This window comes from Lycium ferocissimum, chromosome 10 (genome assembly GCF_029784015.1).
Source record: "Lycium ferocissimum isolate CSIRO_LF1 chromosome 10, AGI_CSIRO_Lferr_CH_V1, whole genome shotgun sequence".
Taxonomy (NCBI): Eukaryota; Viridiplantae; Streptophyta; class Magnoliopsida; order Solanales; family Solanaceae; genus Lycium; species Lycium ferocissimum.
This window is the reverse complement of record NC_081351.1, coordinates 33,125,998-33,142,910: the sequence shown is the minus strand read 5'-3', so window position 1 is coordinate 33,142,910 and position 16,913 is coordinate 33,125,998. Positions and strand designations below refer to the sequence as shown.

The window sequence follows — 16,913 nt, the reverse complement described above, 5'->3', positions numbered from 1 at the left end:
TTTACGTTGGCATACAATATTATACAAACTTATACAAGATGTGTTTATACATAAGAGGTGTTTATACACACTTTTACATTGTATAAAATTGTATAATAATGGATATTGGGTAAAGATCTGGTGGTACAGGGGATAGGATGAATAAGACGAACCTCTCAGGTGGAGATCCGGCGGGAATTCGGTGGTACAAGGGAGAGGACGAAGGAGATGACCTCTCCGGTGGAGTTCCGGTGTAGATCCAGTCGTACAGTGAAGAGGATGAAGGAGATGAGCTCTCCAGTAGAGATCCGGTGTAGATCCCGTCGTACAACGAAGAGGATGAAGGAGATGACCTCTCCGCCGGCTACAATGGGTAATTTTTTTTGGCTAAATCAGGTAATTATTTTACCCTAATTGGTATAGAGTGTAAAAAATCCCTATAATTATTGTCAAGGTTCAGTTGTTAGTAGTGTAATTATGAAAATTTATCAATTCAATGATATGGCCAGAAGGTCAATTGCTATGAAGATTTATTTATTATCAACTTAATTTGATGGTATAAAAAGTCTATATCTATATACCCCTGAATAAAACAAAAAAACCTTCCAAATTAGACATCACAGAGTCAATAAATTACTAGAAAAAAAGAAGCAATGATGATGACACGATACATTCTCATTGGAAGAGAAGAAAGAAAGAGTGAAAAAAATAGCAAGATTCTCAAGGACGAAAGAAAACAATTATATCATGATGCATCATTGGCCTAGAAAGTTCAAAAAACAAACTCAATTTTTTCTTAAAATAATATATTGGTAATCAACTTGAACACGTACTATCCCTTTTATCTCGTAGATTTTTTTTTTTTTTTTAACAAGCCAATATCTAGAAGTGGTACGAAGACAAGATAGACATTAATAATGCAGGAATTAATAATGTTAGAATTAATTTTTATTAAGTGTTTAGTTCATTGCATTAAAAATTAGATATACAATGTATAATCTAAGCTTGTGTTTGATTTACAACTACACAAAATTTTCTTTACAATTATACCCTTGAATATTTGTGGAATTTTCTAATAAAAATCCGAAAAATTAATTTGAGGGATAGTTTAGTCATTTTAGGAGTCTTATCCAATTTAACTAGTATAAGTAAACCCCTTGGTTTCCTCAATATTAGATAAGCCCCCTATGGTGTATAAATAATCTATGTATTAGGTATGATTAAATTGAATTGAGTAACCAAACATTGTATTGGATGGATTAAATTTTAATACAAGGACTATTTTGATTAGTACAACCTATTAAACGACCCCTTAGGCAGTAGCTCTTTCCTTTTTTTTTTTTAATCGATCTTAAAAATAATTGACATCTTTTATATTTTTTATATTTAGCAGTAATATTTAAAATTTTCAATTTACTCTTATTGAGTTGACTAGTCTGAGCCTGGGCCCAATTGCTGAAAAGTTGCTTCGAGTAATTTGAAGTGGTTGCAGTGGTCACTTATATTACGTAAACTGCTTTAGACAAAGCTCTAGCTAGACGCAAGTATAGAAAAATATAGTAACAATTTAGTGATACTTGAGATAAAATATATACCTCAGCATAACTAAAGCGTAGAAGACTATTTAATCTTGTAAACGTATATAAACGTACTCCTATATCCATTTTCAATATTTGTCCAATAACTGATATTCCCTTTATTTTAAGTGGTCTTAAATTAAAAATATTTGTAATGCATATAATGTAAGATATTAAATTATAGAGTTATTAAATATAAAAAGTGATATTTTTTAAACAAAGCAAGAAGAAAAATAAGATACGTTTATATAAAATGATGGAATACTTTATTCTCACCCCAATATTTTTTCTCTTAATTTTTTGGGACAATACCATAATGAAAATGTTGCACCCATTTTTTTTTTTTTTTTTTTGGTGATCTTGCTAAGTGCAAGAAAATATATTTTTATTTTTCTCCTTTTATTTCACTACAAATATAAGAAGCATATTTGGTCATTTAGAACGTTTTATGATCAAATCCTCATAAATTTCATGTATTTTTGTTATATTAAAGCAATTTCTACCAATCCAATAGATCAATTAAGATTATATTTATAATGATTTTCACCCCCCAACTTTGCTTTAAAATTCAAACTCCCCCCTCAACTTTGAACAATAGTCATTCTCCCCCCTTTATCCTATGCAATGTCTACTTCGTCCTTGTTATTTTCAACCCTCCATTTTTATATTATATGTAATATTTATTTTTTTAACGTAGGTATTTATAAATTTATTTAAGTTCATTAACATATTAAGTGGAATAATACTTTTATGAATTTTGTAAAAATCTAATGCTATTTTTTATAATTGTTATCTCGATATTTTTTTTTCAATATTTGTCCAAGTATAGTAGTAATATTTATAAATTATTTCTACATATGCAAATTAAATATATTTGTAATGTATGTCTATGTACAATATTCTCTCTATTCTCTATTGTATTAAAAATAAAAAGTTTTATTTTTAATGGAATATCAAAATTAAAATAAAATTCATTTATATAAAATAAATAATTTTTAAGAATTTTTCTCTATTTTTTTTTTTTGATTAGTTGCATTAAAATATATTTATAAAGCTATTATTACCTATTATTTTCAGTTGTAAAAATAGATATTACAGTTTTGATTGCTATTAATAAAATTTATTGTTTTTATTCTGCTAATTTATTTCATTATTAACTTATATACTCAATTAATATTTCCCACTTTTTTCACCTAGAAGATAATATTTATTTTTTTATAGGAAATTTGTTACATAGTTAAAAAAAAAAGAAGACAAAAGTTGATAATGTATTTTAGTTAAAAAAGTATTAAATACAATTTCTATCATTCCAATAGATCAATTAAATGATTTTCACCCAATTTATAATATACTAGTCTTTATAAACGTGCAATTTCACGTTATTCACAGATAATCTCAATCATAATAAGAAATATTGATAGAATTATTTTAAATTATATACATTTATTTTATGAGTTACTCCTCCACCATGTGGTGATTCGTGAGAGTCGATTCTATATGTATTTTCCCTCCCCCTAATACAAATAAATAAATAAATAAAAGTAAACAATAATTTAGGGCTAGTCAGTTGACTAATGTTACTCCCTCCGTTTTAATTTATGTGAACCTTTTCGGAGTAGGAGAGTCAAACTTTATATCTTTATCCGTAAATTTTGATATAAAATTTTCAAGTTTATAAAGATAAAATTTAAATATTTAGAAACTACATAAAAAGTACTATAAGGCATGATGATTTATAATTCAAATAATTTTAAAAAAATATAAAAAAAATGTGATCAAAGAACTACCTTATAGATTCTCCAAATAGTAATAGGTTCACATAAATTGAAACGGAAAAAGTATAAACTTCGAACTATTTAATTGAATTAAAAGACTTTTCATACAGTTCATCCAAAAGAAATGTAATTATTAGGCAAAGTTCTAAATATTAACAAATACTGCTATGAAATACTAACCGATAAGCTACAAATGTCTCAGTGCCACACGGTAAACATGGCCACCTACCACTTTGACTTTTTATTTACAAAACTTTCACGTCTCTCTTTTCTTCTAAAAGAAATGCGTAATAAGCATATTATATAGTTTTATTACACCAACTTTACGTCCTTTCACGTTGAAAACAAATTGTAACCATAAGGATAAAAATCCTTAGAATGTTTATCCAAAGCTACAAAATACCAAGATCCTAAAAATAACGTGGGTTATTATTATTATTATTATTAAAAAATAATAAGACTTCAAAAAGAAATAGGATTAGATCATTATTTAGTTTGTTTTGTTAAAAAGTAAAAGAAATACATAAAACAAAACCTAAAATGCACCATAGTAATCAGATCTTTCGGAACCAACTCACGGCCAAGTGCTTCCCTTTTTCTTTTTCTTTTTTCAATAAAAAGTCTATTTCATCTGGAATTAATATCTTTTTAAAATTCTATTTATATTCTTTTTACCTAAATAATCTATTAATTTATATTAAGATTAATGTAAAAGGATATAAAAGTCGTTCAATATTTGAAGAATATTTTGATCAATCAACATTTGTATTCATACTTTTAAAATATTATAGATAGATTTTTTTAACTTGAACTACTCTCAGTAAAAGTTGTCCAACTCAAAAAAATTATGGCTATACAATTTCTTCTTCAAGAGTTCATTTACAAAGAATTAAATAATGAAAAGATTACTACAAAAGCATATAAGAGGAAAATTCAATCCCCATCCTAGAAATAAAAATCAGCCTTTTAAGATCCCAAATAGCTCCACATATAATTAAAATTAACTCATTATTCATTATTCATTATTCATTATTCATTATACAACCAATTAAAATGTAAATAAGTAGTAGTAGTAAATAAATAGCAGTACTATACAAATGTAAAAAAGTTACTTTAGTACATTAGAGGGCCTGAAAATGGAACAAGATTTAACCGTGTTTCAATTTTTTTGGCAGGAATGTGGGTCCCGCGAATCTACTTGTGCAGCCTACAACTGACATCATCAGTTTTAGAGGGTAGTTAAAGAACCCTGAAGTTAAATCTATTTACCAATTTATACAAGAATAACCAATAGAATAATTTTAAGTATTAAGGGCAAATTGGACAATTTTCATAACCCCAAGCTGCTCTCATTCCCTATTATCCATAGTAGCAGGAGTACAATACGTTACCCGTCAAACACCATAACTAACAAGGAGGGAGTAATATTTAACTATATATTTGACCAACTTATTGTAGCTTTAAAAAAACTCTGTTGTATAAGAAATATGGCGAAAACAGAACTATGTTATTTGCTTTTAGTTGTTGTAGCTGAGCTTTGTTCAGGGTCTGCAGCAGCTGGTTCACAAGTGAAGTTTCTTCCAGGATTTCAAGGACCATTTTTCATTTAAATAACTTGAAATTGGGTAAGGAATTAAAACATCGAAATAAGACTTACAAATTATTATGGTTAAGTTTTTAAGTAATTAATTAAATATTCGTATGACAGAAAAATATAATTGACTTGTTTACAATTTAGCAGTTATGTTGGAATTAGGTATTTTCAGGAAAGATGTACAACTATTCTACTATTTTATAAAGTCGGATATCAAATCCAGAAACAGACCCTGTTCTACTTTGGATCACTGGAGGCCCTGGTTGCTCTGCTCTATCCGGCCTTATCTATGAGATTGGTATATCATTTTCCTTTTCTACATTTTTTGGGATGGTTTTTAACAATGCTTTATTGTGTAGGAAACTGTCATTCTATATATACAGCTGACATCATTTTATTGGAGGGAGTGTCATTCAATAATAAACAATGGAATAATTTTTATGTGTGTAAATAATTTTTTTCTACAAACTAATACACACACACACATCCGATAGGTTACCGCTTGAATAATATATGAGAAAACACATGTCATCGATTGCTGCACGAGATTTTGCATATGCCACTGATCACAGTTGTTCCGAGGTTATTGCTAAATTTTGCAGTTTTGGAGTAAAAAAAAGAAAAAGAAAAAAAATGTCTTCTTTTTTGGCTGAAAATGTTAATTTTCGCTTTACCTAGCACTTACGTCATTTGACATCTTGAACTGAAAACTCTTTCTTGTGATTGAGTCCTTTTGTATGCTGATTTTCAGCTATTGTGGTTCACCAGTGAATTCTCTCAGTTTCAAAAAGGACTGATAAATCACTTTACTTTTAGGAAGAGATTTAGTAAGGCAAGTTATCTAAAGAATTGAGTTAATTAAAACTCGTATGACAGAAAAATTAATTGACTGGTCTTTGCAGTTATGTTGGAGTAGGTGATAGGGAAGATGTACAACTATTCTACTATTTTATAAAGTCGGAGTCAAATCCAGAAACAGACCCTGTTCTACTTTGGATCACTGGAGGCCCTGGTTGCTCTATCATCTATGAGATTGGTATATCATTTTCATCATTTTTGGTATTGTGAAATTAAAGTTAATTTAAGACACCCATAGAACCGATGTAAAAATATATATATAATGAAATGGCATAATTTTTTTCTAGAAATAGAATTATCTAATCCACACACACACATATCGATAGACCTAGTGGTTTGGTGTCAAGTTATACATGTTAGTTCCTTGTTCGAAACGTTTTGCACTTTTATTCCCTTTTTTTTTTTTTTTGAAATGTCATCTTAAAAATCTTGGGCTAGCAAACTTGGGTTTGACATCGCACTTATGCTCTAAGATTGAGCCTAAGTAGTTGGCTGCTTTTTATTTCAAGATCGGGTTAGTAGTTTCAACAGTATTTTAAATGGATTTAAGCTCTGTTAAAATATATTATCGTTCACTTTACAAGGTATATACATATATATAGAGAGGATTTTCAAGTTAATCTAACACGTGCCCCCCACCCCTAATAAATCACTTTACTTTTAGGAAGAGATTAATAAGGCAAGTTATCTAAAAGACATAGAACATAACTGTATGTGATCAAAGAAAATGAAGCTCTGGATCATTATTGATAACTTAGACTAGAACACCACAAAAAATGTATTAGCTGATCTGAATCATAAAAGTTTCTGGATTTTTACAAGCTTTTAAGTTACTTTCTAAACTTTTGAACTATGAATGTTAAGGACCAATAACTTTTGAGCCAGTGGAATACAATGGAAGTTTGCCTACAATGATACTGAATCCTTACTCATGGACAAAGGTGTGCATTTGATTATGAATTGTACTTCATGATGAACATAAAGTTTGTGCACAATTCAAAAATGTTAAAAGTATCATGGAATTTTTAGGTGGCAAGCATTATTTTCTTAGACTTACCAGTGGGCACTGGATTTTCCTACGCGAGAACTCCAGCAGCTCTACAATCATCTGATTTACAAGAAAGTGATCATGCATATCAGTTCCTTCGCGAGGTAATTAGATTCGTCATTCTTTGTGATTTCTCGTCAGCATAGGACGTCTAAGGTCTCTGATAGCATAATTTGATTCTTCTATTCTCAAATGCTGATAATGTAGTTCTTATAATACATTGAAAAACGTTTGTATATCTATTGCAACTAATTCCGGATGTTGGATCAGTGTCAAGTGAGTATCACATTTCACTTAGTTTCTCTGACTTTTAGGTGTCTGAACTTTGAAAGTAAAGAACTTTATGAATTATGAGTATTTTGTTGGTTGAGTAATCTTTTTCAGGATGTTTTTGCAGTGGTTCGTCGATCACCCAGAATTTTTAAGGAATCCATTATATGTTGGCGGAGACTCATACTCGGGGATGGTTGTTCCCATTATTACTCAAATCATAGCAATTAGTAAGGCTATAGTTGTTGTTTTAGTCCTATGCTCTATAACTTGTTGCCCTTGTACTATGCTCTCACATTTTATGGCCTTGTGATATTACAGAGAATGAAATAGAAATCAAACAATTTATCAATCTTAAGGTTAGTCATTTTTCTTATACAGATTCTCTTTTCCCTTAGGGGTAACCGGATCATCTACCCAACTCACAACTTTTAGTGAAATTGTTATCACAAATGATTATTCTGCAATGAACATCCTTTGCCCTCCTGTCCGGCTAATGATTCTGTAGAAAAAGATTATTTTTCCTGATGAATTCCTACAGGACAATGTAGAACGATATCACAACTAATAGTATACTTTTGAATGGTTTCAGGGATATTTACTCGGAAATCCAGCGACTTTTGAAGGTGAAAACAATTATGAGATTCCATTTGCTTATGGAATGGGACTTATTTCTGATGAACTCTATGAGGTTGGCATTTCTTTGGTGTTATATATGTACTTTTGTTAACTTTACTTGCACTAGCCTTAAAATTAATTGGTTTACTTTTCTGAAACAGTCGTTGAAGACCAATTGTAAAGGAGAGTACCTTAATATAAATCCAAGCAATACACCATGCTTGCAAGATGTTCAAACATTTCACAAGGTTGGAAATCATCTGCTTGTATTATTTGGCATTGACAGGTTCACTAAAATACTGACCTTATATGCAGCTTCTTAAAGGAATTAATAATCCCCATATTTTGGAGCCCAAATGTAAGTTTTTTTCACCAAGACCACACTTACTGTTTGGCCAAAGAAGATCTCTTGATGAAAAGTTTCATGAACTTAACAATCCTCAACAACTTCCTGCACTAAAATGTCGTGTGAGTATTTACAAAGTAATTGCATTCTTTATTCTATTGATTTTTTGTATCACGATAATTTACTACTTGCAATTGTTTTAGACTGATTGGTACGTACTCTGTTATCATTGGGCTGATGATGGTCAAGTTAGAGAGGCCCTCAACATCCGAAAGGTATGATAAAGGACGTTACACAAAAGCTAGATGAATTTATGTAATATACACTGATAGTATGTTACAGATCTTGATCCAAAAAAGGATAGTATGTTAGAGATTCACCAGTTATTTTCTTATTGCGAATGCGTAGAACTTAAATTGAGACTATAATATATCAAATACTCCTTTGATAACAGGGGACTATCGGAAAATGGGAGAGATGTGCAAGTTTGCAATTCCAAAAGACAGTCATGAGTAGCATACCGTATCATGCAAGCCTCAGTAGCAAGGGTTACAGATCTCTTATATACAGGTTGAGTAGGAATAAATTAACTATCAACAAAAATAGTTAAAAGTTTCTCTGTGAAACTACCAAGTTCTTTATGTTTTTATTTTTTTTAATTAAGCAGTGGAGATCATGACAAGGGTGTTACCTTCCAATCAACTCAAGCATGGATAAAATCTCTCAACTACTCCATAGTTGATGATTGGCGACCTTGGACTGTTGACAATCAAGTTGCCGGGTTAGTTAGCTTGATGAAAGACATCGTGGACACTTAAAAAATTGCGTACATTAGTCAAAACTCTGTCAGTGTATAGATGTTTAACTCTATTTTTTCTGTTTGCGCAATTTCAGTTACACAAGAAGTTACTCAAATCGCATGACATTTGCCACAGTGAAGGCAAGAAAACCTCCTACCAAACTAGTCTCTTGATCTGTCTCTTTCACTTTCTTTTATCACTTAAGTTTGTGAATAAAATTCCATCAAATAATTGGTGTTTATAAATTGCTTTGTTTTCTTACAGGGAGCAGGCCATACTGCACCAGAGTATAAACCTCGTGAATGTCTGGCAATGCTTAAAAGATGGATGTCTTACAAGCCCTTGTAATCAACACATATGTATCAATTTGTAATCAATGTCCAATGGAGCAGTTCCATTTCCTATTTAAAGGGGAAAAGGTTGTCATAGTATATAATTAATGTCAAGGTTCAGTTGTTAGTAGTGTTATTATGAAAATTTATCAACTCAATGATGTGGCCTGAAGGTGCCTGCTCCACTTCTTCAGCTAGAATTGTATGAAACATATCGAAAGAGTCGCATTCCACTGTGAAACTAGGATGTCTCATTCGTGGTCTCAAATAACGAATTCATCCTAATGTGAGTTATATGCTGACGATGGAAGAAACAGCGAAATATGAGTTGGTAACATTGTGTAACAGATAATTTGTGTAAATATTTGTTTAAAACATCAATGAATAAAAAGTCAACTTCCATGTTATTAATGTCAAATTTTGAGCTCTATCTAGAATAATCTTGAGTTATTTTGGACCAAAAAAAATCTTAAGTTCTTGACTGTACCATCAAGGGTTGGAAACCAAGTTTTTTGTGATTTGTATCCTTAAATTTCACCTCAGAATCTTTGACTGCTGGAAAAAATAATTCATGACTTGCAATTGTTTTTATCTATGGAACTAGAAGGGGACACTTTAAATAAGTGGAACACTTGGAAGTTGGAAACATTAACATTTAAGCTTAATTATTTTTTGAGTCAGCAACCAACTGGTATTAACTTATCATTGTTCAATAGAGTTACTAATCCCAAGGTTTGTTAAGAAAATATCTGCAATGCGTTGTACACCTTAGAGTCTCTTCAAATAAAGAATACTTGTCATTTATTCGTTGTCAAGGTAAGTACCCCATAAATGAAAGGGAAAAGGTCAAAATTTGCCCCCATACAATCTGAATTGTAACAACTTTGCCATTCCTTTGACTTCTTGTTCATTCATACCCTTGTTGTTAGCAAATCGTCTCATATTTGCCCTTGCCATTAATAGAATTTCAGTGTGAAATGAGTGAACTCCACATGTTCAGATTCTTAGAGAACAAAAAGGTTCAAATTTACATCTCAACTTTTAACTAAAATTCAATATTACCCCCATATCGGAGTTTCGTTAGAGTTCGAGGGCAAACATGAGATTTTTATACCGGCAGGATAATATTAGATCAAAAGTCAAACGGATAATAAAGTTGCTCAATATTAAAGTATACTGAAATTTGAAACGGGGAAAATTAGAGCTGGTGGAAGGTATATATTGTTAGGTAACGGAGTTGAAGTCAAAAAAGGAGTTGGTGATTTGGCTGTATTGGTCCCAGAAATTGTTGGAGGAAAGGAACCAGAAACTTACCAACTTTCAATCATTAATTTTCATCAGCCAACCAAAAGTGACCAACCTCTCTACTCTTTATCATAGCTCTTCAGTTTTCTATATATTACTAGCCCATTTTCATTTCTCCATAAAACAGATTGCTACCTTAAAACTTATCTACTTCAGATAACAAACTTACATAGTCAAAATATCCACACTTACTCAGCAATGGCAACCAATGGAGAAAACCAGAACTCAAGACACCAAGAAGTTGGACACAAGAGTCTCTTGCAAAGCGATACACTTTATCAGGTAAACTTTTTTAACACTTTTCCGCACAAATGTATATGGCTTGTTTCAGGCCACAAGTTTAAAAAGTTTGTGTGTGACATTACATTTATGGACGGGTTGACTTAAATCAATTATTTGATTTGTATTAATTTTGACAGTACATTCTTGAAACAAGTGTGTACCCAAGAGAGCCTGAAGCCATGAAAGAGCTAAGAGAGATTACTGCAAAACATCCTTGGTAACTTTCTCCTACATTAATTTGTTCAACTTTAGTTCATGCAAGTTGAATATTCAAATGTAGTCACTTTCTAGCTGGAATTAAGTATCATTCTTTTTCCCCTTTTATTTTTTTATTTTTTGGAAAAAACAAAATAGGAATATCATGACCACCTCTGCTGATGAGGGGCAATTCTTGAGCATGCTTCTCAAACTCATCAATGCCAAGAACACCATGGAAATTGGTGTTTTTACTGGTTACTCTCTGCTTGCTACTGCCATGGCTCTTCCCCATGATGGCAAGGTAATTATTATTCAGTTTAAGTTCTCTGCATTAATGGTATAAAATATAGTGTACATGATCAGTACAAGAAAATCTCTAAGATAAATATTAATCGGTAACATGATAAAGTTAACTTGGTTAAAATTCACCGATAGTATAAAAGAATACATACATTGTCAGACTGTCAGTGCATATAACTAAAATCTATTGCTCGCAGTCTTGATAGATGATAATTGAACTGAATAAATTCTGTATTAATTTGCTAAATCACTTCAGATTCTAGCCATGGATATCAACCGGGAAAACTATGATATCGGTCTTCCAGTAATCGAAAAAGCTGGGCTAGCTCATAAAATTGAATTCAAAGAAGGCCCTGCACTTCCAGTTCTCGACCAAATGATTGAAAATGTAAGTACCTTAAAACCCCATGAACACAAATAAAAAATGAATAAATTAAAAGCTCTAGCCTACAATGATCAACATTGTACTTATTTATGTGAAACATTGGTGGTACTTATTAACAGGGTAAATACCATGGAACATATGATTTCATATTTGTGGACGCTGACAAAGACAACTACTTGAACTATCACAAGAGATTGATTGATTTGGTCAAGGTTGGTGGATTAATAGGCTATGACAACACCTTATGGAATGGTTCAGTGGTAGCACCACCTGATGCACCTTTGAGGAAGTATGTTAGATATTATAGAGATTTTGTATTGGAACTGAACAAGGCCTTGGCTGCTGATCCCAGAATCGAAATCTGCCAGCTCCCTGTAGGTGATGGCATCACCTTGTGCCGCCGCATCAGTTAAAATATACAACGGAAAGGCATTCCACAGGGCTCATTGCAATAGAAGATTTATTATTCATGAAATTCTCTTTGTTTAAAATCATTTGTTAGTTTACCTTCTTATTTGTAACTACTATTCTCTTTTCTTGTAAAGGTTGCACTGTTTATATTACCTATTGTTTATTCACCATGCATTTTTATAAATTGAAAAAGGAATCCAAGTACAAAAATTCAAATCTCCAAGGACTCTGAATGCTTTTCTTCAGCTTGCTTAATTGGCCTTATGTGAGCTTAGTAGTTACTAATGATGAAAATAAAGGAGTTGAGATCGCGACAAAATCAATTGCTTTTATTTGATTCACTTGTTTAGGTTACGAATCAATTTTATTTATCTTGTGATAATTTTCTATTTGATTGGTCAGAGCGTATTATGTATGATTTGCATGCCACGTCACTCTCATTCGACATATGCATGATTCTATTGGTTTCTTTAATGCAATAATTACATGATATAACAAACATATAGTGAGTATTAACATTTAGTAGCTATAGTTTAACTTAATTACTTCTCATAGCAAATATTTGTGTATTAATAACATTTAGTAACTATATATATACACACACAAAATAATACTCATCACACATTCACTCCCAACCCATCCCTCCCATCTCTCCCCCCTCTCCCCATTTCCACCGCCGCCACCGCCGCCGAGATTTCGTCAATTGTCGTACCCTTCACCACCGTCATTTACCCCTTCCCCTTTTTCCCTTTCTCATATGCCATACAATTTTTCCTTTATTCTCCCAGGCAAAAAAAAAAAAAAAACGTATGACGATCCGTTTTACACAAACGAAGTCCCTCCAATCTCCGCCGCCGCCACCACAAAGAATTCAAGATGCCGACGATGGCACGGGAAAAGAACCTCGCATCTATGCTTTATGAAGAAGAAAACGCAGATCTACGTCGAAAAAAAATGTCGTAAGTTGTATTCGCCGGAATTTTTTTTTTGGGTATCGGAAAAGTCTAGATTTTCGTTGTATTTGTTGTATATTTACCGTGTATACAATATTTTTTCACTTGTATTTGTTGTATACATACCGGAAAATATTTTCCGGTCAGATCTGGAAAAAGTCTAGATTTTCGCTGTATTTGTTGTATATTTACCGTGTATACAATTTTTTTCGTTTGTATTTGTTGTATACATACCGAAAAATATGGCGTTTTTGTTAATTTTTTGGTGTATCTATGTTGTATACAGTATTTTTCGCCTGTATTTGTTGTATACATACCGAAAAATATGGCATATTTGTTAATTTTTTGGTGTATGAATGTTTTATACTGTATTTTTCGTCTGTATTTGTTGTATACATACCGGAAAATATGATGTATTTGTGTAATTAGTGGTGTACATGTATTCTTTTTTTTTATTCATAATACAACAAACGAATTTTTTCTTTCGTATAGTTATTTTATAAATACAAAAGGGAAAAAAAAATTATTGTATTCATAAATACAGCTAAAAAAAGAAAATTGAATACACATGTGGGAGCTGGGCTGATTTGCTACAGAACGTAAATATTGAAACATTAGCTATGCAGCTTGATTAAACCCCAAATGTTTGCTATTTATGTAAAATGCCCTTGTTTAATTTGGCACCACAGAATCACGTGACAATAGTTTGGACTTTAAGATGAACTAATAATCATTTGGACCTTGAGCTAGTGATATGAACTCATTCTTTGGAGCTCAACCAAACAGGCCAGCCCAAATAAAGTTAGACTTCAATAATAAATTTTGATTGGGATTTGTTATTTCTTGAATGTAAAAATTCATCCAAATTTAATATGAACTTCAATTCCACAAACTCATATGCCGACAATTACTCCCTTTTGCCTCCAAGTGTATATGTAACGTAGAATTTTTACACAAAAAAATATACTTATGCTAACGTCGAAACATTAGCACAGAAGGTACATTTATGTTGCTTTATGTATTACTTCCTCCGATAAAAAAAAAAAAGTGTCCATTTAGTCCCTTTTTTTTTTGTCAAAAAAAGTATCCACTTATTAAATTAAGAAATAATTAACCTTATCTTTCCATATTTGCCCCTATTAAGTGTTATGTGATCAAATCCCAATGCCTATTTAATTAGGGGTAGTTTAATCAATTTACAAATTTTTTTCTTGGAGTTTAGTTTTTTAATAAATGTGCAAATGGCTTTGTGGATTTTTTTTTTTATCCGAAGGAGTATTATTCAACTTGAAGTTGTATTTTCGGAATTATTCACTTTTTTTGGAATAACTTTTCACCGCCTTTACCCCCCTAACATTTAAGAGTTGGGAAACAATACCCCATTTACATATTGAATGGGAACGATAACCCCAATATGTAATACTTTCCGGTAAGAGTTCTCTTTTTTTTTTAAATAAAGATCTTTTTTTTTCTTTCTAGATTTAAAATATAAAAACGAAAAGGGTCAAATACAACCCTGTACTATCAAAAAAGGGTCAAGTATACCCCTCGTTATACTTTCAATCCAAATATACCCCTCCCATTATACTTAAATTTGCCCTCAAATTTAATGGAAAGACACGTGTCAAGCTCAGAATCAAATAACCCACCCCCCACTTTAAATACCCGATTCCTTTAGAAAACCACCCGTTTAATCGACCTGACCCATTTATCTACCCGATTCCTTTATAAAACCACCCGTTTAATCGACCCGACCCATTTATCTATCTTTTAAAAACAAAAAAAGTTTTTCCTCATTCTAAAATTAATAATATGCTATATACAAAAAATAAAAAACTCACTCTCTTAATTCTCTTAATTACAATTCTTCCTCTCCTCTATAACAGTTGGCTATTTTCATTGGAATTTAACAAGACATTGTTCAAAGGTTGGAGCAGGTCATTGTGCATTTTCTTTCGTTTTGGTTTGTCTGAATGTGTCCTCCATATTATTTTTCGTCACTAGCCCTCAAAACATCTTATACTTTCCTTGTTCATGAAATCATATCAGTTCCTATTACATATTCCTTAGAATTTCTCAAGATATGTTGAGTGATATTCAGTCTCTATCTCAGTATATTAGCATATTGAAATGTTGCTAATGGTAGAATGATTTTTGTTGTTTTAATAAATGTGCAATTGACATTTGTTTGTAAGTTTCGGGTCAGACAAATGGGTGGTTTTTCTAAAGGAAGAGAATTTAAAATTGGGGGTGGATTATTTGATTCTGAGCTTGACACGTGTTTTTCTGTTAATGTTGAGGGCAAATTTGTGCTAAAGTATAATGGGGTGGTATATTTGGACCGAAAGTATAACGAGGGGTATATTTGACCCTTTTTCTATTTTTATATTTTAATTCTAGAAAGAAAAAGAAAAGTCTTTATTCAGAAAAAGAAAATTCTTACCCGAAAGAATTACATAAGGAGGTTATCGTTCCCATTCAATATGTGAGGGATGTATTGTTTCCCTACCCTTAAATGTTAGGGGGTAAAGTGAGATTCACTCTTTGAAAATCAGTGTCCATGAAAATTCCGAATCCAACTCGAAGTTGTATTTCCAATTTGGAAAACAACATGTAACATGTTTTCTAACTCACTTTTTACTTTTGAAGGTGTATTTAATACATTCAAGCGTGAACATTATTTTAAATATCTTTTTGCAGAAAATATAAACAAACACAATTTATCTTCAACTCCAATTCCAAATAACGTAAGAAAAATGTTTGGAATCTATGGCCAAACCCTACTAAAATTGAAGAAATTGCACGGTTTTCCCTTCAAATGGGTTGGTCTTTAATTTTTGCCCTTCAAAATCGAATTTATGCCTAGCGAGACATAAGTTTTCTAAGATGCAGACAATAATTTATGGGATATTATGATGTAAAAATATAAATTTATGACCGCAAAAAAATCGTTTCTCTTGAGGGCCAAAAATTAACGACCAACACAAAATGGGGCCAAAAGTGGAACTGACCGTACTCCATTAGCAAACTTTAGAGGGTCATTCGCACGGATGTCCATATCTCGGGGTGGTGTTTAATTTTTGTTCCTTAAATAGTTGGTCTTTAGTTGTTGCTCTTCAGCGCTTTACGTAACAAAAAAGTGGCCGAAAATATTTTTAACATCGAAAAAAATTGGCCTACCTTATTTATGACCTAATTTCGTAAGGCATAAGTTCTGTTGGAATTAAATTATCCGGCATAGGTTGTGTAGTATCTAATTCAACCGGCGTAAGTTTATATTTTAGCATCATAATATTACACAAATTTATATTTTAGCATCATAATATAACACCCGCAGAAAAGTTTTCTAAACTATGCTGAGCGAATTAAATACTACACAACTTATGTCAGATAACTTAAAATTTTACATAACTTATACCGGATAAATTTTCATTAAATGACAAGCGGAGACAAAAATTTAAGACCACCTCAAAATAGGAGCAATCCGCAAAAAAAAAAAGACTTTTGACTTGAAATGAAGTGGGCTCGGATAATCCAATCTTTTAGGGGTAATTTGCACGATTATCCTTCGGGTGGTCTTTAATTTTTATCCCTCAAATTGCTGGTCTTTAATATTTACCCTCTGCCTAAAATATTATGAAATTTTTAGTTTGAACTCCGGCTTAGTCATAAAAATTATAAAAAAATCGGAAGTCAAGGCTTCGAGAAAAGTTTGCCTTATATTTGAAATCTTTAAATTTTGCCCTTCAGAAAACCCAGTAGTTATGTTTTAAGGCAAACTCTATCTCATAAGACAGACTTTAATTATACTTTAAGGCAAACTCGTCGCAAGATAACTTTGATAATTCTTCACAAGTTTAAAATTATGCTTTAAGGCAAATT

The 16,913-nt window shown here is 31.5% G+C and overlaps 2 protein-coding genes across 2 annotated transcripts in view; both read left to right on the top strand.

The window, feature by feature from the left end:
• The window catches only part of LOC132033485 (serine carboxypeptidase-like 11), a 36,057-nt gene extending 26,449 nt beyond the window's left edge, over positions 1–9,608 (top strand). The window contains exons 2-14 of the mRNA XM_059423467.1: positions 5,828–5,961; positions 6,648–6,724; positions 6,813–6,935; positions 7,229–7,331; positions 7,423–7,460; positions 7,694–7,792; positions 7,881–7,967; positions 8,035–8,187; positions 8,269–8,340; positions 8,520–8,635; positions 8,733–8,846; positions 8,960–9,005; positions 9,130–9,608. Of these exons, the coding sequence (XP_059279450.1) occupies positions 5,828–5,961; positions 6,648–6,724; positions 6,813–6,935; positions 7,229–7,331; positions 7,423–7,460; positions 7,694–7,792; positions 7,881–7,967; positions 8,035–8,187; positions 8,269–8,340; positions 8,520–8,635; positions 8,733–8,846; positions 8,960–9,005; positions 9,130–9,213 (1,246 nt within the window). The 3' untranslated portion in view covers positions 9,214–9,608. The remainder of the gene's footprint in view (positions 1–5,827; positions 5,962–6,647; positions 6,725–6,812; positions 6,936–7,228; positions 7,332–7,422; positions 7,461–7,693; positions 7,793–7,880; positions 7,968–8,034; positions 8,188–8,268; positions 8,341–8,519; positions 8,636–8,732; positions 8,847–8,959; positions 9,006–9,129) is intronic.
• Positions 9,609–10,354: 746 nt separating this feature from the next.
• LOC132033488 (caffeoyl-CoA O-methyltransferase 1-like) lies at positions 10,355–12,327 on the top strand. The gene is made up of 5 exons (XM_059423469.1): positions 10,355–10,784; positions 10,922–11,001; positions 11,139–11,283; positions 11,539–11,670; positions 11,787–12,327. Exons 1-5 carry the CDS (start codon positions 10,701–10,703, stop codon positions 12,078–12,080), a joined length of 735 nt encoding a protein of 244 aa, XP_059279452.1. The 5' UTR covers positions 10,355–10,700; the 3' UTR covers positions 12,081–12,327.
• Positions 12,328–16,913: the final 4,586 nt, after the last annotated feature.